General features: G+C 44.5%; 1 protein-coding gene across 1 annotated transcript; it reads left to right on the top strand.

Annotated features, from left to right (window-relative positions):
* Positions 1–11,607: 11,607 nt before the first annotated feature.
* Positions 11,608–21,923, top strand: RPL28 (ribosomal protein L28). The gene is made up of 5 exons (XM_056522879.1): positions 11,608–11,651; positions 14,641–14,731; positions 16,759–16,882; positions 21,550–21,668; positions 21,796–21,923. The coding sequence occupies exons 2-5, from the start codon at positions 14,651–14,653 to the stop codon at positions 21,883–21,885; spliced, it is 414 nt and encodes a 137-aa protein (XP_056378854.1). The 5' UTR covers positions 11,608–11,651; positions 14,641–14,650; the 3' UTR covers positions 21,886–21,923.
* Positions 21,924–27,590: the final 5,667 nt, after the last annotated feature.

Raw genomic sequence — 27,590 nt, 5'->3', positions numbered from 1 at the left:
TCCCCGCTTGTCCTCAGTGTACAGAGCCCTGCTTGTACTAAGTGTACGGAGCCCTGCTTGTCCTCAGTGTACAGAGCCTTGCTTGTTGTCAGTGTACAGAGTCTTGCTTGTCCTCAGTGTACAGAGCCCTGCTTGTCCTCAGTGTACAGAGCCTTGCTTGTTGTCAGTGTACAGAGCCCTGCTTGTCCTCAGTGTACAGAGCCTTGCTTGTTGTCAGTGTACAGATCCCCGCTTGTCCTCAGTGTACAGAGCCCCACTTGTCCTCAGTGTACAGAGCCCCGCTTGTCCTCAGTGTACAGAGCCCTGCTTGTCCTCAGTGTACAGAGCCCTGCTTGTCCTCAGTGTACAGAGCCATGCTTGTCCTCAGTGTACAGAGCCTTGCTTGTTGTCAGTGTACAGATCCCCACTTGTCCTCAGTGTACAGATCCCTGCTTGTCCTCAGTATACAGAGCCCTGCTTGTCCACCATCACTTCCTGTATTTGGACTCCTCGTTGAGACACACAGGCAATAGCTGCAGGGACAAAGATATAAAAATGTTTTTTTACCAATGTATATTACAAATATACATATAATGGTATTATCTACATTATATAAAATGTTTTTGTTGACGACAGGTACACTTTAGCACTGTCCCCCAACTTTTCCCGGCTCCTAAATTACACATCTGCTTAGTACTGCCACCGACATGGCCGCCAGTGAGTTACAGGGACTATTATATGATTTCTGAAGTGTGCCTTTGCATAAAGGGATCCGGCTACAAGCAGATATGCCATTCAGGAGCATATAAAAGCTAAGTGAGAATGTCAGACCTAGCTTTTCCATGCTCCTGAATGGAATATCTGCTTATCGCTGTATCGCTTTATTCACAGGCACACTTCAGAAATCATATAATAACGCCTGCAACGGCGGCCGTGTGTGCTTTCTGTCCTAAGCAGATGTGCCATTCAGGAGACTGGGAAAGCTGTGTGTGACAGTCAGACCCTGTAATGACGTTGTAATCAGTATATGGTGAGGTCCGGTGGGAAGTTTTGGTGGCTTTGTAAAACTGTGAGTAGTTTACTTGTTTGCATTGCATTACTATATGTACCGCAGTGTTTCCCAACCAGGGGTGGCTTCAGCTGTTGCAAAATTACAACTCCCAGCATGTTGGACTATATAGAAGTATATAGTATAGGTCAATGTTTCCCAACCAGTGGTGCCTCCAGCTGTTGCAAAATTACAACTCCCAGCAGGTTGGACTATATAGAAGTATATAGTATAGGTCAATGTTTCCCAACCAGTGGTGCCTCCAGCTGTTGCAAAATTACAACTCCCAGCAGGTTGGACTATATAGTAGTATATAGTATAGGTCAGTGTTTCCCAACCATGGGTGCCTCCAGCTGTTGCAAAATTACAACTCCCAGCAGGTTGGACTATATAGTAGTATAAAGTATAGGTCAGTGTTTCCCAACCAGGGATGTCTCCAGCTGTTGCATAACTACAACTCCCAGCATGTTGGACTATATAGTAGTATATAGTATAGGTCAGTGTTTCCCAACCAGGGTGACTCCAGCTGTTGCATAACTACAACTCCCAGCATGGTGGACTATATAGTAGTATAGAGTATAGGTCAGTGTTTCCCAACCAGGGGTGCCTCCAGCTGTTGCATAACTACAACTCCCAGCATGGTGGACTATATAGTAGTATATAGTATAGGTCAGTGTTTCCCAACCAGGGGTGCCTCCAGCTGTTGCAAAATTACAACTCCCAGCATGTTGGACTATATATAAGTATATACTATAGGTCAATGTTTCCCAACCAGGGGTGCCTCCAGCTGTTGCAAAATTACAACTCCCAGCATGTTGGACTATATATAAGTATATACTATAGTTCAATGTTTCCCAAACAGGGGTGCCTTCAGCTGTTGCAAAATTACAACTCCCAGCATTCCCGGACAGCCAACGGCTGAGAGTTGTAGTTTTGCAACAGCTGGAGGCACCCCTGGTTGGGAAACACTGATGTACCGGCTGTTGAGGTCCTCCAGGGCAGGAAGGAACTATGTTGTGTACCACCTCCTCAGTGCCGCACTAGTACAAGATGGAGGCAGGAGGAGACAACACCGCAGGACAAGAGGCTGCGCATGCGCAGTGCACACACACAGCATGATGCCAAGTGAGCTTACCTCAGACTAATGGTACGTTCACACTACGGAATTCCCATGGAATTCCACGGGCGGAATTCCGCAAGCAGAATTCCGCGGTGTGAACTTAACATTAGTGTGAATGTGTCTTCCGCGAGACCCGTTAACACTGCAGAATTTTCCGCTGCTGAAATTGTTCCACGCAAAGAACATGTTCATTCTTTGCGCGGATTCCGCAAGCACTTCATAGCCGTCAATGATGACGGCTCAATCCCGCGGCCCTAGTGCCAAAGTATTTTTGCCGGCGGCCGCCAGACAGAATCTACGCTCGCTGCAGTGTGAACGCACCCTTACGAGTCTGGGACATTTAACTGATGAGGGGTCTTCAGTGTGGGCAGGATTTGTGGGACCCGCAGGCATAGCGAGTGAACGCCGCCTACCGCACACGACAACATTATTACTGCCTGCAGGTTTTTTATTCTGATGTAGGGCTCTGGTATATGGGATGGGTCCAGCCTACAAGGCTCGGTTCACACGACGGACGTTCTGCACGGAGTTCCGGAGGCTTTGTGCGTGAAACCGCTGGCAGTTGCCTCTGAGCGCCCCACGCTGATTTAGTCTGCCTGTCTGCTGGAGGTCCCGTGAGAGGCGCCGTGTGACTCGTACTGCTGCAGTGAGTGCAAGATTGCTGTCTTGTTCTGTTGCGTTCCACTCCATTATAGATGTATGCGCTATTCACGTGGACTCAAATGCGCAGTCTGCGGCTTTGTTCAGTCAGGGTAAAGAGCACACTAGGTGACCCCATTCGATCCACTGAGATGAATGGCACCCACTGCTCATCGTTATAGTTTATGTCGGCATCCCGTTTTCGGAATAATGCTGACGAATACCTCTGACTAACAGCTAAAACACAGTGTGAATGTAACCTCAGGCTGGGATTTCACGCACTTTTTTGGAGGCGATTTATTTATTTTTTTAACTTTTTTTTTACACCAAAAAAAACAAATCCCCTTATTTTGCACTCCCTAGATGCAGTTTTTGTGGCGTTTTCTTCTTCTTCTAGTATTATAGGCCAGCATTTATCGTTGTAGGTGTAAGTAAAGCATTTATCATTGTAGGTGTAAGTGAAGCATTTATCATTGTAGGTGTAAGTGAAGCATTTATCATTGTAGGTGTAAGTGAAGCATTTATCATTGTAGTGTAAGTGATGTATTTATCATTGTAGGTGTAAGTGAAGCATTTATTATTGTAGGTGTAAGTGAAGCATTTATTATTATAGGTGTAAGTGAAGCATTTATCATTGTAGGTGTAAGTGAAGCATTTATCATTGTAGTGTAAGTGAAGCATTTATCATTGTAGGTGTAAGTGAAGCATTTATCATTGTAGTGTAAGTGATGTATTTATCATTGTAGGTGTAAGTGAAGCATTTATTATTGTAAGTGTAAGTGAAGCATTTAGCATTGTAGGTGTAATTGAAGCATTTATCATTGTAGGTGTAAGTGAAGCATTTATTATTGTAGGTGTAAGTGAAGCATTTATCATTGTAGGTGTAAGTGAAGCATTTATCATTGTAGGTGTAAGTGAAGCATTTATTATTGTAGTGTAAGTGAAGCATTTTTCTGCACTTTTTTTGTGCGCTGTAATGTGTAGGAGCAACACATTTATTAAATGGTCACAGAGGATTTGATACATTTTGCGCAGGTCACATTTTCTGAAATTTCTCTCTTCACATACCAAAAAGGTAAGTCTGGGCCGGGGCTGTTTTAAAGGGGTACTCCGGCCCTAAGACATCTTATCCCCTATCCAAAGGATAGGGGATAAGATGTCTGAGCGCGGGTGTCCCGCCGCTGGGGACCCCCGCAATCTTGCATTCGGCACCCACCTCTTTGAGCTGCACGCCGTGCTGCCAGCTCACAAACTGCCGGGTGCCGACCACGGGGCTGGACTATTGTGACATCAAGACCCCGCCCCGTGCGAAATCACGCCCTGCATAGTGGGGGCAGGGGCGTCACGCCCCCTCCCATAGACTTGCATAGCGGGGGCAGGGGCGTCACGCCCCCTCCCATATACTTGCATAGGGGGGGCAGGGGCATCACGCCCACTCCCTTAGGCGCAGTTCATAAAACCCTTCCGTATCATGTGTATTACCAAAATCAGTGGATTACAACTCAAAATCAGCAGAAATGTGTAAACAAAAAGGTGCAAAAAAGGCACAAATAAATCCTGCTTGTGCCTTTTTTGCACCTTTAGTAGACACAAAAAAAGTCTAAAGACAATGATAAATGTCGGCCAATATGCCTGAGTCCGTTGGTGTATTATAGTCTATAACAATGCAGAACTCTCCACCTGTGGAAACTAAAAGATATTTACCAGCCGCACTGAGTGTTAGCGCAGTTTTACACCAGTGTAGCATAGTTAGCGTGATGTAGCATTAACGTAGTTTTATACAGGTGAAGTGTAGTTAGCGTAGCGTTACGTAGCACAGTTTTTTACACTAGTGTAGCGTAGTTAGCGTAGCGTAGTTTTACACAGGTGTAGTGTAGTTAGCGTAGTGTAGTGTTAGCATAGTTTTACACAGGTATAGAGTAGTAAGCGTAGCGTAGTTTTACACAGGTGTAGTGTAGTTAGCGCAGCGTAGTTTTACACAGGTATAGAGTAGTTAGCGTAGCGCAGTTTTACACAGGTGTAGCATAGTTTTACACAGGTATAGAGTAGATGGCGTAGCGTAGTTTTACACAGGTGTAGTGTAGTTAGCAAAGCGCAGTTTTACACAGGTATAGAGTAGTTAGCGTAGCGCAGTTTTACACAGGTGTAGTGTAGTTAGCGTAGCGCAGTTTTACACAGGTATAGAGTTGTTAGCGTAGCGTAGTTTTACACAGGTATAGAGTTGTTAGCGTAGCGTAGTTTTACACAGGTATAGAGTTGTTAGCGTAGCGTAGTTTTACACAGTTGTAGCGTAGTTAGCGTAGCGTAGTTTTACACAGGTATAGAGTAGTTAGCGTAGCGTAGTTTTACACAGTTGTAGCGTAGTTAGCGTAGCATAGTTTTACATAGGTGTAGTGTAGTTAGCGTAGCGTAGTTTTACACAGGTATAGAGTAGTTAGCGTAGCGTAGTTTTACACAGTTGTAAAACTGTGCCTGAGTCCGTTGGTGTATTATAGTCTATAACAATGCAGAACTCTCCACCTGTGGAAACTAAAAGATATTTACCAGCCGCACTGAGTGTTAGCGCAGTTTTACACCAGTGTAGCATAGTTAGCGTGATGTAGCATTAACGTAGTTTTATACAGGTGAAGTGTAGTTAGCATAGCGTAGTTTTACTCAGGTGTAGCGTAGTTAGCGTAGTGTAGTTTTACACAGGTGTAGTGTAGTTAGTGTAGTGTTAGCGTAGTTTTACACAGGTGTAATGTAGTTAGCGTAGTGTAGTTTTACACAGGTGTAGTGTAGTTAGTGTAGTGTAGTGTTAGCATAGTTTTACACAGTTGTAGTGTAGTTAGCGCAGCGTAGTTTTACACAGGTATAGTGTAGTTAGCGTAGCGTAGTTTTACACAGGTATAGAGTAGATAGCGTAGCGTAGTTTTACACAGGTGTAGTGTAGTTAGCATAGCGTAGTTTTACACAGGTATAGAGTAGTTAGTGTAGCGCAGTTTTACACAGGTATAGAGTAGTTAGCATAGCGCAGTTTTACATAGGTGTAGTGTAGTTAGCGTAGCTTAGTTTTACACAGGTATAGAGTAGTTAGCGTAGCGTAGTTTTACACAGTTGTAGCGTAGTTAGCGTTAGCATAGTTTTACATAGGTGTAGTGTAGTTAGCGTAGCGTAGTTTTACACAGTTGTAGCGTAGTTAGCGTAGCGTAGTTTTACACAGGTGTAGAGTAGTTAGCATAGCGTAGTTTTACACAGGTCTAGTGTAGTTAGCGTAGCATAGTTTTACACAGGTATAGAGTAGTTAGCGTGGCGTAGTTTTACACAGTTATAGCGTAGTTAGCATAGTGTAGTTTTACACATATGTAGTGTAGTTAGCTTTGTTTTACACAGGTATAGAGTAGTTAGCGTAGCATAGTTTTACACAGTTGTAGCGTAGTTAGCCTAGCGTAGTTTTACACAGGTGTAGCGTAGTTATCGTAGCATAGTTTTACATAGGTGTAGTGTAGTTAGCGTAGCATCGTTTTACACAGCTATAGAGTAGTTAGCATAGCGTAGTTTTACACAGGTCTAGTGTAGTTAGCATAGCATAGTTTTACACAGGTATAGAGTAGTTAGCGTGGCGTAGTTTTACAGTTATAGCGTAGTTAGCATAGCGTAGCTTTACACAGGTATAGAGTAGTTAGCGTAGCGTAGTTTTACACAGTTATAGAGTAGTTAGCGTAGCGTAGTTTTACACAGGTATAGAGTAGTTAACGTAGCGTAGTTTTACACAGGTGTAGTGTAGTTAGCTTTGTTTTACATAGGTATAGAGTAGTTAGCGTAGCATAGTTTTACACAGTTGTAGCGTAGTTAGCCTAGCATAGTTTTACACAGGTGTAGCGTAGTTAGCGTAGCGTAGTTTTACACAGGTTTAGAGTAGTTAGCATAGCGTAGTTTTACACAGTTGTAGCGTAGTTAACGTAGCGTAGTTTTACACAGGTATAGAGTAGTTAGCGTAGCGCAGTTTTACACAGGTGTAGTGTAGTTAGCGTAGCGCAGTTTTACACAGGTATAGAGTTGTTAGCGTAGCGTAGTTTTACACAGGTATAGAGTTGTTAGCGTAGCGTAGTTTTACACAGGTATAGAGTTGTTAGCGTAGCGTAGTTTTACACAGTTGTAGCGTAGTTAGCGTAGCGTAGTTTTACACAGGTATAGAGTAGTTAGCGTAGCGTAGTTTTACACAGTTGTAGCGTAGTTAGCGTAGCATAGTTTTACATAGGTGTAGTGTAGTTAGCGTAGCGTAGTTTTACACAGGTATAGAGTAGTTAGCGTAGCGTAGTTTTACACAGTTGTAAAACTGTGCCTGAGTCCGTTGGTGTATTATAGTCTATAACAATGCAGAACTCTCCACCTGTGGAAACTAAAAGATATTTACCAGCCGCACTGAGTGTTAGCGCAGTTTTACACCAGTGTAGCATAGTTAGCGTGATGTAGCATTAACGTAGTTTTATACAGGTGAAGTGTAGTTAGCATAGCGTAGTTTTACTCAGGTGTAGCGTAGTTAGCGTAGTGTAGTTTTACACAGGTGTAGTGTAGTTAGTGTAGTGTAGTGTTAGCGTAGTTTTACACAGGTGTAATGTAGTTAGCGTAGTGTAGTTTTACACAGGTGTAGTGTAGTTAGTGTAGTGTAGTGTTAGCATAGTTTTACACAGTTGTAGTGTAGTTAGCGCAGCGTAGTTTTACACAGGTATAGTGTAGTTAGCGTAGCGTAGTTTTACACAGGTATAGAGTAGATAGCGTAGCGTAGTTTTACACAGGTGTAGTGTAGTTAGCATAGCGTAGTTTTACACAGGTATAGAGTAGTTAGTGTAGCGCAGTTTTACACAGGTATAGAGTAGTTAGCATAGCGCAGTTTTACATAGGTGTAGTGTAGTTAGCGTAGCTTAGTTTTACACAGGTATAGAGTAGTTAGCGTAGCGTAGTTTTACACAGTTGTAGCGTAGTTAGCGTTAGCATAGTTTTACATAGGTGTAGTGTAGTTAGCGTAGCGTAGTTTTACACAGTTGTAGCGTAGTTAGCGTAGCGTAGTTTTACACAGGTGTAGAGTAGTTAGCATAGCGTAGTTTTACACAGGTCTAGTGTAGTTAGCGTAGCATAGTTTTACACAGGTATAGAGTAGTTAGCGTGGCGTAGTTTTACACAGTTATAGCGTAGTTAGCATAGTGTAGTTTTACACATATGTAGTGTAGTTAGCTTTGTTTTACACAGGTATAGAGTAGTTAGCGTAGCATAGTTTTACACAGTTGTAGCGTAGTTAGCCTAGCGTAGTTTTACACAGGTGTAGCGTAGTTATCGTAGCATAGTTTTACATAGGTGTAGTGTAGTTAGCGTAGCATCGTTTTACACAGCTATAGAGTAGTTAGCATAGCGTAGTTTTACACAGGTCTAGTGTAGTTAGCATAGCATAGTTTTACACAGGTATAGAGTAGTTAGCGTGGCGTAGTTTTACAGTTATAGCGTAGTTAGCATAGCGTAGCTTTACACAGGTATAGAGTAGTTAGCGTAGCGTAGTTTTACACAGTTATAGAGTAGTTAGCGTAGCGTAGTTTTACACAGGTATAGAGTAGTTAACGTAGCGTAGTTTTACACAGGTGTAGTGTAGTTAGCTTTGTTTTACATAGGTATAGAGTAGTTAGCGTAGCATAGTTTTACACAGTTGTAGCGTAGTTAGCCTAGCATAGTATTACACAGGTGTAGCGTAGTTAGCGTAGCGTAGTTTTACACAGGTTTAGAGTAGTTAGCATAGCGTAGTTTTACACAGTTGTAGCGTAGTTAACGTAGCGTAGTTTTACACAGGTATAGAGTAGTTAACGTAGCGCTGTTTTACACAGGTGTAGTGTAGTTAGTGTAGTTTTACACAGGTATAGAGTAGTTAACGTAGTGTAGTTTTACACAGGTATAGAGTAGTTAGCGTAGCGTAGTTTTACACAGTTGTAGCGTAGTTAGCGTAGCGTAGTTTTACACAGGTATAGAGTAGTAAGCGTAGCGTAGTTTTACACAGTTGTAGCGTAGTTAGCGTAGCGTAGTTTTACACAGGTATAGAGTAGTAAGCGTAGCGTAGTTTTACACAGTTGTAGCGTAGTTAGCGTAGCGTAGTTTTACACAGGTATAGAGTAGTTAGCGTAGCGCAGTTTTACACAGTTGTAGCATAGTTAGCGTAGCGTAGTTTTACACAGGTATAGAGTAGTTAGCGTAGTTTTACACAGTTGTAGCGTAGTTTTACGCAGGTGTAGCGTAGTTAGCGCAGCTTAGTGATTGTGCAGTTTTACACCAGTGTAGTAAAAATGTATTAACCCATTCTTTTGTGTTTTTCTTCTCCTTTCAGATACGTGAATGCGGATGACTATGTCGCATTCTGTGAACTGTGACGATGACCTGCATTTTTTTTTTTTTTATAAAATTGTTAACGAGAACTGTGGGGCAGTGTTTTTCTTAATAAAAATGTTTTAACTTGTGTGTGTTTTTATTTTAGTAACTTTTCAGGCCTAGTAGTGGAAGCTGTCTTATCGACGGAGTCCATTACTAAGCGCGTTAGCCCCAAAAACAGCTAGCGCTAATCCCTAATTATTACCCCGATACCCACCACCACAGGGGTACCGGGAAGAGCCGATACCAACAGGCCCAGAGCACCAAATATGGCACTCTTAGGCCTAGGCAGTAACAGGCTGGTGTTATTTAGGCTGGGGAGGGCCAGTAACAATGGTCATCGCCCACCCTGGTAATATCAGGCTGTTGCTGTTTGGTTTGTATCTGGCTGAGAATGAAAAGTCGGGGAATCACACACTTTTTTCCCCATAAATAAATAAATTAAAAAAAAAGTGTGGTTCCCTGTCTTTTTATTCTCAGCCAGATACCAACCAAAAAGGAACAGCCTGACGTTACCAGGGTGGGTGAGGACCATTGTTACCGGCCCTCCCCAGCCTAAATAACGCCAGCCTGTTACCGCCTAGGCTCAGGAGCACCATTTGTGACGATCTGGGCCTGTTGGTATTGGCTCTCCCCGGCACCCCTGTGGTGGTGGGTATCAGGGTAATAATTGGGGGTTAGCGATAGTTGTTTTGGGGCTAACGCTAAGCCTGAAAAGTAATTAAGAAAAACACACACACAAGTTAAAAAAATGCTATTAGGAAAAACACTCCCCCCACAGCCTTCGTTAACCATTTTATTAAAACCCCCAAAAAATGCAGGTCATCGTCGTAGTCCACAGAATCCAACGTAGTCCTCCACATTCGCGTATCTGAGAAGAGAAGAAAAACACAAAAAATGGGTTAGTACATTTTTACTACACTGGTTTAAAACTGCGCTAACACAAAAGCAACGCTAACTACTCTATACCTGTGTAAAACTACGCTACAACCGATTAAAACTACGCTAACCCTATGCTACGCTAAGTACGCTACACTGGTGTAAAACTGCGCTAACACTACACTACACTAACTACACTACACCTATATAAAACTACGGTATCACTACGCTACACTATTTACGTTACAACTGTGTAAGGCGGGGTTCACACCACGTTTTGTTCAATACGGCTCCCGTATACGGTTGGGAGGAGGGGGCGGGGCTTAATTGCGGCACCCGCACTCAGCCGTATTCAGGAACCGTATTTAATGTATGTCTATGAGCCGACCGGAGTGAACCGCAGCCTCCGGTCGGCTTCGTTTTCGGCCGTATGCGGTTTCCCGACCATAGGCAAAAACGTGGTCGACCATGTTTTTGCCTGCGGTCGGGAAACCGCATACGGCCGAAAACGAAGCCGACCGGAGGCTGCGGTTCACTCCGGTCGGCTCATAGACATACATTAAATACGGTTCCCGAATACGGCTGAGTGCGGGTGCCGCGATTAACCCCCGCCCCCCTCCTCCCAACCGTATACGGGAGCTGTATTTAACAAAACGCGGTGTGAACCCAGCCTAAAACTGCCCTAACACTACACTACCATAACTACACTACACCTGTATAAAACTACGGTATCACTACGCTACACTATTTACATTACAACTGTGTATAACTGCCCTAACACTACACTACGGTAACTACACTACACCTGTAAAAAACTACGGTATCAATATGCTACCATAACTACACTACACCTGTATAAAACTACGGTATCAATATGCTACCATAACTACACTACACCTGTATAAAACTGCGCTAACACTATGCTATGCTAAACCTGTGTAAAAACTACGCTATGCTACACTGGTATAAAACTGCTCCAACATCACGCTACGCTAACTACTCTATACCTGTGTAAAACTACAACTCCCATCCTGCCTGGACAGCCTTTAGCTGTCTGGGCATGCTGATATCTGTAGTCCCTTCACTGTAAAACCTGCAAAACTACAATATCGTGCATGAATGGACATCCTTAGGTTGCCTGGGCATGCTGGGAGTTGTAGTCTCTTTACTTTAAAACCTATAACCTACCTCCTTTCACTATAAAACCTATAACCTACCTATTCACTATAAACCTATAACCTACCTCCTTTTACTATAAAACCTATAACCTACCTATTCACTATAAAACCTAAGCTACGCTAACTACGCTACAATCTATGCTATCTACGCTACACTAGGTTACCCTCTCTCCATGCCTGCTGCACTACGCTGACTACGTACAACTGAGCTCTGCTATCACGCTATCACTACGCTACTAACGCTAGCCCTGCGCAGTATGGACAACTGCGCATGCGCAGGGATACGCTAGCACTAGGCTCCTAACGCTGTAAGCGGTGTGCTGTGATGTCACATCCGGTGGAGGAGTCATCCACGGACCGGAAATAAGCTGTGGCTCCGCCTTCCTCCCGTCCTTTCCTTCCTCTGGCGCAGCGGAGAGAGGTAACGTGTTATGGCGCCGCACGGAGAACGCGGGGAAAAGCTGCTTAATAATGGGGGAAATTGTGCCGGTGACCGGCGGACTGGACGTGTGTGACTGCGGGCGGGGGCGGCCTGTATTACCGCGGGCGATACTTATGGGAGAACGAGATACAGACGCCACATGGACTCCAATGGCCCCGGCCTCATTGCGGCCTCCGGCTTGTTGCTCTGCCTGTGCCCGGTAGATGTGGCGGGAGCTCGGTGTTATTGTAGACACAACAGATGGAGACCTGAGGCCTGCCCCAAACCTAGTGTGAGGGGTCCCTGAGGGGGAGTGTGACCGGTCCTGAGGGGGAGTGTGAGGGGTCCCTGAGGGGGAGTGTGACCGGTCCTGAGGGGGAGTGTGAGGGGTTCCTGAGGGGGAGTGTGAGGGGTCCCTGAGGGGGAGTGTGAGGGGTTCCTGAGGGGGAGTGTGAGGGGTTCCTGAGGGGGAGTGTGAGGGGTCCCTGAGGGGGAGTGTGAGGGGTCCCTGAGGGGGAGTGTGAGGGGTCCCTGAGGGGGAGTGTGAGGGGGAGTGTGAGGGGTCCCTGAGGGGGAGTGTGAGGGGTCCCTGAGGGGGAGTGTGAGGGGTCCCTGAGGGGGAGTGTGAGGGGTCCCTGAGGGGGAGTGTGAGGGGTCCCTGAGGGGGAGTGTGAGGGGTCCCTGAGGGGGAGTGTGAGGGGTCCCTGAGGGGGAGTGTGAGGGGTCCCTGAGGGGCCACAATAAAGCTCTGTACACATTGGCTGCGGTTTCCCTTTTCTCTGTTGTACAAGATCCCTCCCATTAACCCCTTAAGGACCAGGACAATTTTATTAGTTTTTTCCTCCTTCTAAAAATCATAACTTTTGTTTCCATCCATAGACCCATATGGGGCTTTTTTTTTTGCGTCACCAATTGTACTTTGTAATTTACTTAACCATAAAATGTACAGTGCAGCCCATAAAATACCGTATTTATCGGGGTATACAACACACTGGCCTATGCCGTCGCTGCCCGCTTCTCTCCCCCTGCCTTCCCTGGGGTCTAGAGCGCTGCTGCCGGCCCTTCTCTCCCCCTGGCTATCAGCGCCACTGCCCGTTCTGTCCCCCTGACTATCGGTGCTGGCGCCCCATTGCCGGCGCCGCTGCCCCGTTGCCTCCCCCCATCCCCGGTTGCATAATTACCTGTTGCCGGGGTCGGGTCCGCGCTGCCTCAGGCCACCGTCGTGCGTCTCCTGCGTCGTTGCTATGCGCGGCGCACTGATGTCATGCGATGTGCAGCACATAGCAATGATGCAGGGGACGCACGCCGGAGGCCTGAAGCAGCGCGGACCCGACGCTGGCAACAGGTAATTATGCAACCGGGGATTGGGGGGGGGGGGGCGCTGCTTCTCTCCCCCAGGCTATCGGTGCCGGCACCGATAGTCAGGGGGAGAGAAGGGACAGCAGCGCCGATAGTCAGCGGGAGAGAAGGGTCGACAGCAGCGCTCTAGACCCCAGGAAAGGCAGGGGGAGATAAGCCGGCAGCGATGGCCTCTCTCCCCTGCCTTTCCTGGGAGTGTATCGGCGTATAACACGCACATAGACTTAAGGCAAAAATTTTTAGCCTAAAGTGCGTGTTATACGCCGATAAATACCGTATTTGTTGGAAAATTGGAATGAAAACGGCAATTTAGCAAACTTTGGAAGTTTTTTTTCACGCTGTACACTTTATGGTATTGCCATATCTTCTCTATTCTGTGGGTCAATACGATTAAAGGGGGTACTCCACCCCTAGACATCTTATCCCCTATCCAAAGGATAGGGGATAAGATGTCTGATCATGGGGGTCCCGCCGCTGGGGACCCCCGCAATCTAGCAAGCGGCACCCGCCTGTTGTCCGGAAGCGCTGGAGGGTCTTGGTTGCGACCACAAGAACAAGTCCGTGACGTCAGTACTCCGCCCCCGCGTGAAGTCACGCCCCGTCCCCTAAATACAAGTCTATGGGAGGGGGCTTGACTGCTGTGAAGTCCTCAGACAGTTCTCTTCTCCTCTTTCTGTTGTCCGTACTTAGTGTGGCACACACAGACACACAATGCAAAGACTAAGTGAACTTCTCTCCTTTTTATCTGCTGTCAGGTGTGATTTTTATATTGCCCACACCTGTTACTTGCCCCAGGTGAGTATAAAGGAGCATCACAGGCTGGAAACAATCTTATTTATCCACAATAATTTTGTCCAGACCATTTTTGGAGTTTGGTGACATTATGTCCAATTTGCTTTTTTTCCTCCCTTTTTTTGGTTTAGTTCCAATACACACAAAGGAAATGAACCTGTGTTACTGCAATCCTTTCCTGTGAGAAATACTTCTTTTTATAGAAAAATTTCAGGGGTGACAACATTTACGGCCATGACTGTATTTATAATATTTTTAGTTTTTTTTTTAAATAGGAAAAGGGGGTGATTCATACTTTTATTAGGGAAAGGGTTAAATCATTAACTTAAAGGAGATATCCAGTGGGGATAAGTTTCAGATCACGGGGGATCCGATCGCTGGTGTACCCTGTGATCTCCTGAACAGGGCCCCGACAGCCCGCCGGAAGGGGGCGTGTTGACCATGGCACAAAGCGGCAGCTGACGCACCCCCTCAATACAACGCTAAACCAAAGAGGGGGAGCACTGCCTTCAGCAATCTCCTGCTCTGCCATAGAGTTGTATTGAGGGGCCGCTTTGTGTGGTGGTCGACACCCGCTATCTGGCCAGCGAGCCTGGCCCCTGCACAGAGAGCTCACAGGGGGGCCCCAGTGGTCGGACCCCCAGTGATCTGAAACGTATCCCCTATCCTTTAAATTATTTTTTTTTTTTTTTATTGACTCGACCCTCCGAATAAGGATTAAATGTGATTTTTACCATAAAGTGCAAAGTTGCGTTTCTCCAATTTTCCCAGCACAAATGAAGTTTGGTCATATATTTTATTGTAAAATGTAAATTATAGTTAGTTTTTTGTTTTCTAGGTGTGAAACAATGTCGGCTCACTTGCAGTGGATGGTCATCAGGAACTGCTCTAGTTTCTTGATTAAGAGGAACAAGCAAACTTACAGCACTGTAAGTAGTGCAGAAGGGGTCCTCCCCGCTTCATTTATAACCTATGCATAGAATAGAGTAATAACAAGCTGATCAGTGGGGAATGAATTCTGGGAACCCCACCAGTCCAAAGAACGGCAACAATATTGTCCCCCATACTGAATTGTGCGCGTGAGGCCATCACCTCATTCTTTATGGGGCCACCAAAACATTTTTTATTCAGTGTCCCTGATTTACTAAGTGTTGTGTAGTTTTCTTTGAGGGGTTTTAATTCCCTACAATTTTCCACTTTTCCCTACATTTTGCTTTTTTTTTTTTTTTTTTTTACACATGTTCTGATCTGTCGGGTTTTCCCTCAAAACTCCACCACATTTTCTGTGGAAACCTTAGTAAATATGTTGGATTTTTGTGAAAATGTTGGGAACACGCCCCTTTTCGGTGACCCCCCCCCCCCCCCTTTCCCAGACAACCAATGCACCAGAATCTTGCGCACAACCAGACATGTCAAATTTGTAATAGTAAATAAAGGCCAGTACTTGGAAATATGTGGCAGCCCCATAGCGAATAAGTGGAGCGCTGGTTATGCACTAGGGATGTCCTGATACTGGTTTCTGTATCAATACTGGACATTTGCACGAGTACTCGTGCAAACGTTCCTGATCCGATACTTGATCCAACTCCCGCCGGCAGGTATCACGGAAGTTTGACCGCCTGCACTCGGCAGCTGCGAGCACATCATAGCCGGGACCTGCATTAACCTTTTAAATGCTGCAACGCAGTTGATTTCCTGAGATTAACTGCCGGCTAGCTCAGGGATACTGATGGGAATCACTGCAGTGAAATCGTGGTGTCCCGATCAGGTGAGAGGATGGCTGCAGGTCCCTTACCCTCCTCTGCACATCCAATCGTCTCTCCTTTACAACTGCCAGCCATGGCAGGCATGAGTAAAGGAGCGCCGATAACACTGATCTATGCTATGGTATAGCATTGATCAGTGTATGCAATAGTCCCCTATGGGGATTAAAAAAAAGTGTAAAAAAAAATAAAATAAATGTGAATAAAATCCTGGAATCATCCCCTTTTCAATAAGTTTAAATATAGGGATTTTTTTTAAATTAAAAATAAAATAAAAAACTTTTCCCCATTAAAGAAAAAAGTCACATGACATTGAAAAAAGTATCGATACTGTGTTAAAGGGGTACTGCGGTGGAAATTATTTTTTAGGTCTTTATAAGTCAACTGATGCCAGAAAGTTAAACAGACTTGTGAATTACTTCTATTAAAAAAATCTTTACCCTTCCTGTACTTTTTAGCAGCTGTATGCTACAGAGGAAATTCTGTTCTTTTTGAATGTCCACAGTGCTCTCTGCTGGCAACTCCTGTCCGTGTCAGGAACTGTCCAGAGCAGCATAGGTTTGCAATGGGGATTTTCTCCTGCTCCGGACATTTCCTGATACAGGCATCAGGTGTCAGCAGAGAGCACTGTGGACACAAGACAAAAAAGAATTTCAAAAAGAAAAGAATTTCCTCTGTAGCATGCAGCTGCTAAAAAGTACTGGAAGGGTAAAGATTTTTTAATAGAAGTCATTTACAAATCTGTAACTTTCTGGCACCAGTTCATAAAAAAAAGTTTTCCAACGGAGTACCCCTTTAAATTGTATCGGGACATCACTTCTATGCACCATATATTCTGGGGACAATTTTTTGTCCCTGATAGTATCGGTGGGGTTCTTATGGATAGAGGATAACAAGTTTATTTGTCTCCGTGCACACTTTTCTGCTGAATGATTCTAGCTCTTCACACATCTCTAACCCAGTGTTTCCCAACCAGGGTGCCTCCAGCTGTTGCAAAACTAAAAGTCTCAGCATGCCCGGACAGCCTTCGGCTGTCCGGGCATGCTGGGAATTGTAGTTTTGCAACAGCTGGAGGCACCCTGGTTGGGAAACACTGCTCTAACCTAATGTCACTACTCAATCTCTGCAGTGTAACAACTTCTTCTTTGCCCTGTATGGTGTCCTAACACCTTCTCTTTATTCTTTCTGTACAGGAGCCAAACAATCTAAAGGCCAGGAACTCATTTCGTTACAATGGACTCATCCACAGGAAAACAGTCGGCATTGATGCTGCTGCTGATGGAAAGGGCATTATTGTTGTCCTGAAGAAGAATGCTGGTAAGTTATGTTCTTGGAAGCATCGTTCAAAGTTATTTTATTCCTAAAATGGACAGAGGGGTCAGCAGAGAGCACTGTGGTCAGACAGAAAGGAAATTCAAAAAGAAAAGAACTCCCCTGGAGCATACAGCAGCAAAGTACAGGAAGGATTAAGAGTTTTAAATAGAAGTCATTTACAAATCTATTTAACTTTCTGGCACCTGTTGATTTAGAAAAGTTTCTTTCCAGTGGAGTTTAGTTTTTTTTTTTTTTTACTTACTGTTAGTTGTGGGCGGAAGTCTTGTAGTTTCGGCTCTGTCCTGTGAGTCTCGAACATGCGTTCCTTGCCGTTCGGCAGCCATGTCTTGCTTGTGATGTCATGATTTCAAAGGTGGCTCTGTTGTCTTCCGGCCTCGGTTGGGTGTTGCTGTTAAATATTCAAATTTGAGTCCGTGTCTGTTCCTCCATATATATATATATGTATGTATGTATGTATGTATATGTATATATGTATGTATGTATGTATGTATGTATATGTATATATGTATGTATATGTATGGAGGAACAGACACGGACTCAAATTTGAATATTTAACAGCAACGCCCAACCGAGGCCGGTATATATATAATTTTTTTTCAATCTGTCGCTCGTCCAATTAATCTTTTGCTTATGCGCATGCGCGTAGGTCTGCCGCAGGGTACTGTTGGGAGTTCCTGTGACGTAGTTCCGCCTTGGAATTATGCATCCATAGCAACACTCTCTGTAAGATATGCGCATGCGGTAAACTATTGCTGCTTGTGGGGACATTGCCACAGATGTTCAATGATTAGTGTCTGGCAGTGGTCTCTAACCGGCGGTACTCCAGATGTTGCTAAACTACAATTCACAGCATGCTCGGCCAGGTAACGGCTGTCTGGCCATGCTGGAAGTTGTGGTTCAGCGGTCACATATTATCACATGACCACAGCAAGGACACGTGATCAGTCAGCAGACAATAATTAACCAATGAATCAAAGGGGCGTTAAATCAAGGGAAAAAAATGCAAACAATGGGCGGAATAAGTAAATTAGGAGGCCGAAACAAGGGCGGATACAACCAGAAACTGGGACCTTAAAAAATAAAAAAAAACGCCCAGTAAATGGCGTTGGCAGCCGCAAAGACATGATGGGAAATGTAGTTTGACTAACACACGGAACAGGAAGAAGGTAAGAAAAAGAAGCGCACAAGACACTAAGACAAATGATGAAAAAAGAGGCACAAACAAATCAAAACAAAGGTAAACACACTACAAAACGAACAAACAAATATCCTAAAAAAAATATAGTAAAGGAGTACCCCTTTAATGTCATTAACAACCTTAAAAGTATTTTCTGTTACCTATAGCAAGCAATCAAAGCTCTGAATTTTTTAAGTGCTTGCTAAGAAACTGAACTTTGGTTATGACCACAGCAGACAATTGCTGTTTACAGTTTTTATGTCTCTGAACGCTGTACTGGACCGTCCCTCTTGAATATTCCCCCATTCAAAATATGATAGCTTAAAGGGTTACTCCGCTGCTCAGCATTTGGAACAAACTGTTCCGAACGCCGGGAGCTCGTGACGTCATAGCCCCGCCCCCTCATGACCTCACACCCCAACCCCTCAATGCAAATCTATGGTAGCCATCACACCCCCTCCCATAGAATTGCATTGAGGGGGCGGAGCTATGACGTCACAAGCTCCTGGCTCCATTGTTTGGAACAGTTTGTTCCAAATGCTGAGCAGCTGACTACCCCTTTAACCTCTTAAGGACGCAGGGCGTACCTGTACGTCCTGCACCCAGTTCCTGTAAATAACGCGGGGTTTGACCCCGTGCCATACAGAGTTGGTCCTGGCGGCTAATGATTGCTGGGACCTGGGGCTAATAGCCAGCGACACCGATGATTGTGCCGCGTGCTATTAACCCTTTAGATGCGGCAATCAACTTTGATTGCTGCGTCTGATACGAAAGTGTAAGCTTTCCGGCAGCTCAGTCAGGTTGATCGGGACCATCGCGATAAAATCTCGATATTGCTATCAGCTAGCACGTGAGCGGAGGTCCCCTCACCTGTCTCCGTTGCGTCCGATCGGCGATTGATTGCTCCAGGCCTGAGATACAGGCTTGAGCAATCGACCGCCTATAACACTTGATTCATGCAATGCTATGGCTTTGCAGGGATTAATGTAAAAGATCAGTGTGTGCAGTGTTATACTGATAATTGTTATCCCATAGGAGACTAAGAGAGCAGTGTATACAGTGTTATAGTCCCCTATGGGATAACAATGATCAGTGTAAGAGATCAGTGTGTACAGTGTTAGTCTCCTATGGGAGCTATAACACTGCAAAAAAAGTGAAAAAAGTTCATAAAGATCATATAACCCCTTCCCTAATAAGAGTTGGAATCACCCCCCCCCCCTCTTTTCCCATAAACAACTAAATAAAAATGCGTGCGCAAATGTCCGGATTATAAAAAATAGATGGTTAATTTAACCGCACGGTCAATGGCGTACACGCAAAAAAATTCCAAAGTCAAAATAGCGTATTTTTGGTCACTTTTTATATCATGAAAAATGAATAAAAAGTGATCGGAGTTCAATCAATACACTAATGGTACCGCTAAAAACTTCAGATTTCAGCGCAAAAAATTAGCCCTCATACGTGGAAAAATAAGTTATAGGGGTCAGAATAACACAATTTTAAATGTATACATATGATTTTTTTACAGAAGTACAAAAAAAAAAAAAGTAGGGTATCATTATAACCGTATGGACCTACAGAATAATGAGGTGTCATTTTTTACCAAAATATGCACTGCGTAGAAACGGAAGCCCCCAAAATTTACAAAATAGCATTTTTTTTTCTTCAATTTTGTCGCACAATGCATTTTTTTCACTTTCGCCGTGGATTTTTAAGTAAAATGACTGATGTCACTGCAAAGTAGAATTGGTGGCGCAAAAAATAAGCCATAATATGGAATTTCATGTGCAAAATTGAAAGCGTTATTGTTAGAAGGTGATGAGGAAAAAATGAGAATGGAAAAACCCTGCGTCCTTAAAGGGTTAAGTTTGTCATTAAACGCCTTATTTATAGAATGTAGCTAGTTGGCACTACTAAAGTTCAGGAGGTCTTCTAACATCTGAATATGCTGGACTCTTATCGGACTCCAGTTCAAATGAAGACTGACGCTCATCTAGTACTTCTCTTGCTTTTTCTTTAATTCAGATAATGTGCAGGTACAAACACTTCGGGGGGTATAGTCAAAAACTATTACAGTGGTCCCGCAAGTTACAATATTAATCGGTTCCAGGACGACCATTGTATGTTGAAACCATTGTATGTTGAGACCATAACGCTATGGAAACCTGGTAATTGGTTCAGAAGCCCCAAAATGTCATCCAAAAATAGGAAAAAGTGAGGATTAAAGAAAAATAAGTAGATAACTAATATAGATAAAACAAATCCTTATATATAAAAGTAATAAAGATCTGCTGGGAGCTATAAATCACTGTCTGTCAGTGTTTCCCAACCAGGGTGCCTCCAGCCGTTGCAAAACTACAACTCCCAGCATGCCCGGACAGCCGTTGGCTGTCCGGGCATGCTGGGAGTTGTAGTTTTGCACCAGCTGGAGGCACCCTGGTTGGGAAACAATGGTTTATGTAGAGGACAAGATCTTCTTCAGGGTCCTATACAGCACACACAGTGTCCCAAATGGAGCCGCCCTTACTTGGTGTCCAAAGGAGCAGCTAACCCTGGCACAGGTAAGGAGTAGTACAGAACATGTAGTTCCTCCCTATACTGTGGGGGGCGCTACCAGACAGCCAGTCAGTGCATGCACTTCAGTAATAGAGGGGATTTACCAGTAAAATGCCCATTCTGATTGGTCGGTTCTTCCAGCCAATGACACGTTTCACAGATCTGGACTGTCAGTACATTGTATGTTGAGTCTGGTTTCAAGTTACAATGGTCCAGAAAAAAACATTGTATGTTGAGGCCATTGTAAGTTGAGGCCACTGTACACTTTTTTTTTTTTTTCTCTCTCCACATTTTCAAAGGTCTCTTGTGCTACTTTGAAAATGTGATTTTATTTTCGTGCCACTTTTTGTTTGTTTGTTTTTCCGCAATGAAAATTGCCAAATTTGACACCATTTTGTGCCTCCAACTGTTTTCACCTCCCCTGGCCTGCTCGCAGTGGCAATCTACTGTTACGAGCAGCCACACGAGTCGCTGAGTGCACTCAGACATCACGGCTGCTCCAGAATGTCTGAGTACACCGCTCCGCGATGTCAGCGTTGTCTCGGCGACTAGCAGGCTCCCTATGTGGTTGCTCGCAGTGGCGGCTTGCTGCTGCAAGCAGGGCAGGGGGGGCAACAGCTGGAGGCACAAAATGGGTCGGGTCACCGGCAGATCCGCAGCGTGAAATACGCCGTGGATCCGTTGTGACCCTACCCTAAAACAAAAAAAGCAAGTAGTACTGGGTGGGTGCAACTCTATTCTTTTAGGGCTCGTTCACGTTCTTCCTTTAGGGCGGATTTTATGCTGTGAGTTTGAGACAAAAAATGCTTGTGTGTGAACGAGCCCTTATACCGGACATTATAGGAGTCACGTGTTAGTTCTTTCTAGTTATTTTACTTAGGATGAAGCATAAGTATTTATTTTTTTTCTTCTCTAGGCCAACGTAAACCTGCTACATCCTATGAAAAAATCACAATCAACAAGAACTCGCGTGCCACACTTAATAGTGTGCGCCATATTATCCGCAAGAATAAGTACAGGAAAGATCTCCGTATGGTAAGTGGATGTTGCCCATCCAGCAGCTTTTTGCATTGCCTGGAAATTATTATTTTTTTTTCTTCTATGTAAAATGTTTAAAAATGTCTCTACTTTAGTGACTTTAATTTATATATTTTTTTTTTAGGCCGCACTTCGTCGTGCGAGTGCTATCTTGAGGAGCCAGAAACCAGTTGTGGTGAAGAAGAAACGTTCCCGCGCTGCCAAGACTGCATAAAAATTCCAGCAGACAGTTTAATAAAATAATTGAACACACCAGTGTCTGTCCTTGTATTTAATAGGTAACATTTTTATGTATTTGCAAGTTTTTAAAGTTGAGTAAATGAAGATAAGTTACCGTATTTTTTGGCGTATAAGACGCACCCTATTTTTAGGTGCAAAATCTAAAAAAAAAATAGATTTTGAACCCAATAGTGGTCTTCAACCTGCAGACCTCCAGACTTTGCAAAACTACAACTCCCAGCATGCCCGGACAGCGGCATGCTGGGAGTTGTAGTTTTGCAACATCTGGAGGTCCGCAGATTGAAGACCACTGCATAGGAGGTAATACTCACATGTCCCCGCCGCTCCGGACCCGTCACCGCTGCCCTGGATGTCGCTCTGTCGCCGTGTCCCCGTCGCTCCGGAACGTCTCTGCTGCCGGCCGGGTATCCTCGCTCTCCGTCGCCCCCATTACGTCGTTACGCACGTACGCGACGACGAGGAAGGAGAGCGCCGGCCATACTGGGGATCCCTGAACGGAGAAGACACCGAGGAGGCAGGTAAGGTCCCTCCCGGTGTCCTGTAAGCACTAACCCGGCTATTCAGTCGGGCTGTTCGGGACGCCGCGGTGAGATCGCTGAACAGCCGGGTTAGTGTCACTTTCCCTTCAGACGCGGCGGTCAGCTTTGATCGCGATCGGTGATGTCCTGTATTAGCCGCGGGTCCCGGCCGTTGATGGCCGCAGGGACCGCCGCGATAGGGGTGTATTCGTCGTATAAGACGCACCGACTTTTCCCCCCCAGTTTTGGGGAAGAAAGTGCGTCTTATACGGCGAAAAATACGGTATATTTAGAGATGAGTGAAGTTACAGTAATTCAATTAGTGACGAACCTTGCAGCTCCGTGGTTGATGACTTTTCCTGCATAAATTAGTTCATCTTTCAGGTGCTCCAGGGGCTGGAAAAGGTGGATACAGTCCTAGGAAAGAGTCTCCAGCCACTGGAGCACCTGGAAGCTGAACTAATTCATGCAGGAAAAGTCATCAACCACGGAGCTGCAAGGTTCGTGACTAATTGAATTACTGTAACTTCACTCATCTCTAGTTGTTATTTAATAGTGGTACGTTGTTGATACTTTCAGTTTTGCTTGTGAAAAACATTCATAAAAAATTGGATGATTTACATGTCAATTACAGTGGTCCCTCAACATACGATGGTAATCCGTTCCAAATGGACCATCGTTTGTTGAAACCATCGTATGTTGAGGGATCCGTGCAATGTAAATTATAGAACAGTGGTCTACAACCTGCGGACCTCCAGATGTTGCAAAACTACAACACCCAGCATGCCCGGACAGCCGTTGGCTGTCCGGGCATGCTGGGTGTTGTAGTTTTGCAACATCTGGAGGTCTGCAGCTTGTAGACCACTGTTAGAGGAAGTTGTACTCACCTGTCACCGCTGCCCGGGATATTACTGTCACCGGATCCCCGAGGTGTCCCTGAAGCTCAGGCAAGGTCTCTGCTTCCCTGGCATCACATTGCTACGCACGCCACTCCTATTGGATGACGGGACGGCGTGCGCAGCAATGTGATGACATCAATGGAGAGCCCCGAGGACAGGTAAGTGATCGTCAGCGGACCACACGGGGCACCGTAAACAGCTATCCGGTGGCAGCTGAAGCAGTCTGCGCTGCCGGATAGCTGTTTATGCGATGGCCCCGATGTACAAAAGCATCGTGTGTTGATGCTGCCTCTGAGAGGCCATCGTAGGTCGAGGGGGGTCACTGTACATCACAATATATCTATTTTATGTTGGCGTTTATAAAGTAGATGTGTTTTTACTGTTTGACCACAATAGAAGGCTTAAATTTTCATGAAGATTTAACTGGTCAATGCAATATTTGGGAGTGGATTTGATTGATTCTAAAGGATAGGGGATAAGATGCCACTGGGGACCCCCACAATCTCCCTGCTGCACCCGGCAGTTTAGAGTGTTGGGTGCAGCGCCGGAGGCTTGTGATGTCACTGCCACGCCCACCCTGGCCGTTACATCACAAACCTCCGCATCGCCATTCGTCTGGCTCGTAGCAAAGTTGGCTCCCTGCACCGGATGTCTGGGTTACCGCATCTGAGATGGTGGAGGTCCCCAACAGCAGGACCCCCACGATCAGACATCCCCAATCCTTCAGATAAGTGATAAGATGTCTGGAGGAGTACCCCTTTTTAGGTTGGCAAATTTTTGTTAGGCCCTCCACACAGACATGCAAAGAGACAGGGTGCGCTCCCCTGTGTGGAAACCACTAATACAGGAGTATTGCTTAACACGTGACAGAAACGCATTCACCTGATTGTGTTGTACGAATGGAGGAACAACTCAGAGCGTTTTAATCGCTATCATAGGCGACAGCTGCTGTGGATCCCAGCGCCCGAAACAAATCACCTGGCGTCTGACAAAAAAAAAAAGCCAGGCCAGTTTTGAAACGCGTTGCGTGGATCCTTTTGTCAAATGAAACCGCTCAAGTGATCGTTGGTGGCAGCGCGATTCATATCCCATTTCGTGGATGATCTTTGGTGATGCAAAACATTAGGAAAGAAAAAGCGCAGGCACTAATGTCTCGTCTAGATCCACATCCATGTGGACGGAGGTGTTAAAACAATCCCCAACCCTAGATTGTGCCACTAGCTTGAGGAGATAAATATTGGGAAAGTTAAACCGGTACTCCACCCCTAGACATGTTATCCAAAGGATTGGGGGATAAGATGTCTGATTGCAGGAGTCCTGCCACCGAGGACCCCCACTATCTCTGTGCAGCACCTGGCGTTCATTAAGTCGGTCGTGTTGTCCCACCATGCCCCCTCAATGCAAGTCTATGGGAGGGGGCGTAGACTGAAGGGGTGTGGGACGACATTACGACTCTGCTGCCCGCTCCAAGCGTTCAGAACAAAATGTTCCTAATGCTGGGGCAGCAGAGTGCCCTTTTAAGACCACAGGAGTGTGTTGTTTTTTTTTTTGTTAGAGAATGAGCAAAGATATCCAGTTGTGACAATGAATGTACGGTGTAGGGAATTAACCAGTCACTTGTTCCCGGAAAGGAGAGACCAGAAGCGATTGTAATATAAAAAAGCCGGTGTGAAGTTTTGGATGTAAACTGGACTCGGACCCTTTGACAATATACGTGGACACGCCCACTTTTACAAAACTAACATGAACCGTGTAAACCGCGGCACAAAGCTCTTTGAAAATGTGGTCGATACTTTTTGCTCTAAAATGTTTTGAGAATCTCCCCCAATGTGAGCAAACGGGGGTGGCAAATGGAGCAAAAGGATATTAAAGAGGTACTCCACTGGCCAGCGCTCGGAACTAAATGTTCTGAACGCGGTTTTTGTGCTGTAGGTGTTGGCCACGCCCCTTGTGATGTCATAGTCATGTCCCCTCAATGCAAGTCAATAGGAGTGGGTGTTACAAGCCACGCCCCCTCCCATAGACTTGCATTGAGGGGGCGTGGCTGACCACCATGCAAAAACAGCGTTCAGTGTGTTTAGTTCCAAACGCTGGCCAGTGGAGTACCCCTTTAAATCTATGAGCACAAAGAAGGTAGTTAAAGGTAGATGGACATTAAAATGACCTCAGAACCATCACTCTAAGGCGGCTTTCACACTATAAAATTCATCCGTTTTAAAGATCCGTTTGATGTTCCGTTATGAAAACCCTGAAAATCGGCCATTAAACGTCCGTTAGAAAATCCCATTGTAGTCTATGGTATTTTTATATTATCCGTTATTAATAAAAGACGTTATTTTGTGACGGACGATAGTAACGGGAGACATAGTGCATGCACCACTACTTCCATTCATTTTCCCAAAATAACGTCCGTTATTAAAACGGATTAAAACGGATAATATAAAAATACCATAGACTAGAATAGGATTTTCTAACGGACGTTTAATGGCCGATTTTCAGGGTTTTCATAACGGAACATCAAACGGATCTTTAAAACGGATGAATTTTATAGTGTGAATGCCGCCTTACTCTGGCAGGATATTGCAGCTGGAATCTTTTCTATTTTCGATCAGGAACTTGAAGGCAGAACGTTCCGCAGTACCTGAGGCATAAAGTTCTGGAAGATCGCAATTCTGTGCCTTTATACTTCCATAGGAGAATGAAGCTTGTAGGCCCGAAGGATATTTTTGTTCTGAAAGTGGAAGAATTTTGCTATAATTTGGTGCAACCTAGAAGGACAATCCCTCCTCTCTGGGCCAATGCGACGATTCTGCTCTGTGGCCACGGAAAGTAGATCCAGTGCGAGGCCTAAGGTCAATGGTATTTCAGTAGTGACAAATGAAACGGCATCACCTTGAAAGCATACCTGTCATAGTGCAAGAAAACGTGATATGTTACTCAGTACCTGATCATGTACAGGGGTCCCTCAAGTTACAATATTGGTTCCAGGACGACCATTGTATGTTGAGACCATAACTCTATGGAAACCTGGTAATTGGTTCTGAAGCCCCAAAATGTCATCCAAAAAATAGGAAAAAGTGATGATTAAAGAAAAATAAGTAAATAACTAATATAGATAAAGCAACAAGTCCTTACATATAAAAGTAATAAAGATCTGCTGGGAGCTGTAATCACTGTCTATGTAGAGGACAGGAGCTTCTTCAGGGTCCTGTACAGTACACAGTGGGGGAGATTTATCATTGGATATACACGTCTTTTATTGCTTACTATTGTCGCATTTCCACTGCGACATTGCGATTTGTGACTTTTTATTGCACCTTTGTCATTACGTCGTTTTCAGGTTCCGACTGCATTTCATCTTTTGACAGCTTAACCCCTTAAGGATGCAGGGTTTTTGCATTTTCATTTTTCCCTCATCACCTTCTAAAAATTATAACGCTTTCAATTTTGCACATGAAATTCCATATTCTGGCTTATTTTTTGCGTCACCAATTCTACTTTGCTGTGACATTAGTCATTTTACCCCAAAAATCCACGGCGAAACAGAAAAAAAATTCATTGTGCAACAAAATTGAAGAAAAAATTTCATTTTGTAACTTTTGGAGGCTTCCGTTTCTACACAGTACATTTTTCGGTAAAAATTACACCTTATCTTTAGGTCCATACGATTAAAATGATCCCCTACTTATATAGATTTGATTTTGTCTTCTGGAAAAAATCATAACTACATGCAGGAAAATGTATACTTTTAAAATTGTCATCTTCTGACCTCTATTACTTTATTTTTCCGCATATGGGGGCGGTATGAGAGCTAATTTTTTTGCGCCGTGTTCTGAAGTTTTTAGCGGTACCATTTTTGTATTGATCGGACGTTTTGATCGCTTTTTATTCATTTTTTCATGATATAAAAAGGGACCAAAATACGCTATGTTGGACTTTGGATTTTTTTTGCGCGTACGCCATTGACAGCGCCGTTTAATTAATATTTTTATAGTTCGGACATTTCCGCACGCAGCGATACCACATTTGTTTATTTTTATTTACACAGTTTTTTTTAATGGGAAAAGGGGGGGTTAAATGACCTTTTGTTAACTTTTTTTTTCACTTTTTTGCAGTGTTATAGCTCCCATAGGGACCTATAACACTGCACACACTGATCTCTTATACTGATCATTGTTATCCCATAGGGACCTATAACACTGCACACACTGATCTCTTATACTGATCATTGTTATCCCATAGGGACCTATAACACTGCACAC

Source organism: Hyla sarda, chromosome 5 (genome assembly GCF_029499605.1).
Source record: "Hyla sarda isolate aHylSar1 chromosome 5, aHylSar1.hap1, whole genome shotgun sequence".
NCBI lineage: Eukaryota > Metazoa > Chordata > Amphibia > Anura > Hylidae > Hyla > Hyla sarda.
This window is presented reverse-complemented; position numbering and strand designations above follow the sequence as displayed.

Bases quoted from the DNA above. Each gene is read 5' to 3' on its own strand.
- RPL28 (XM_056522879.1), top strand. From the start codon at position 14,651: ATGTCGGCTCACTTGCAGTGGATGGTCATCAGGAACTGCTCTAGTTTC. The intron at 14,732-16,758 runs GTAAGTAGTGCA...CTTTCTGTACAG, and splicing joins ACAAGCAAACTTACAGCACT to GAGCCAAACAATCTAAAGGC. The intron at 16,883-21,549 runs GTAAGTTATGTT...TTTCTTCTCTAG, and splicing joins TGTCCTGAAGAAGAATGCTG to GCCAACGTAAACCTGCTACA.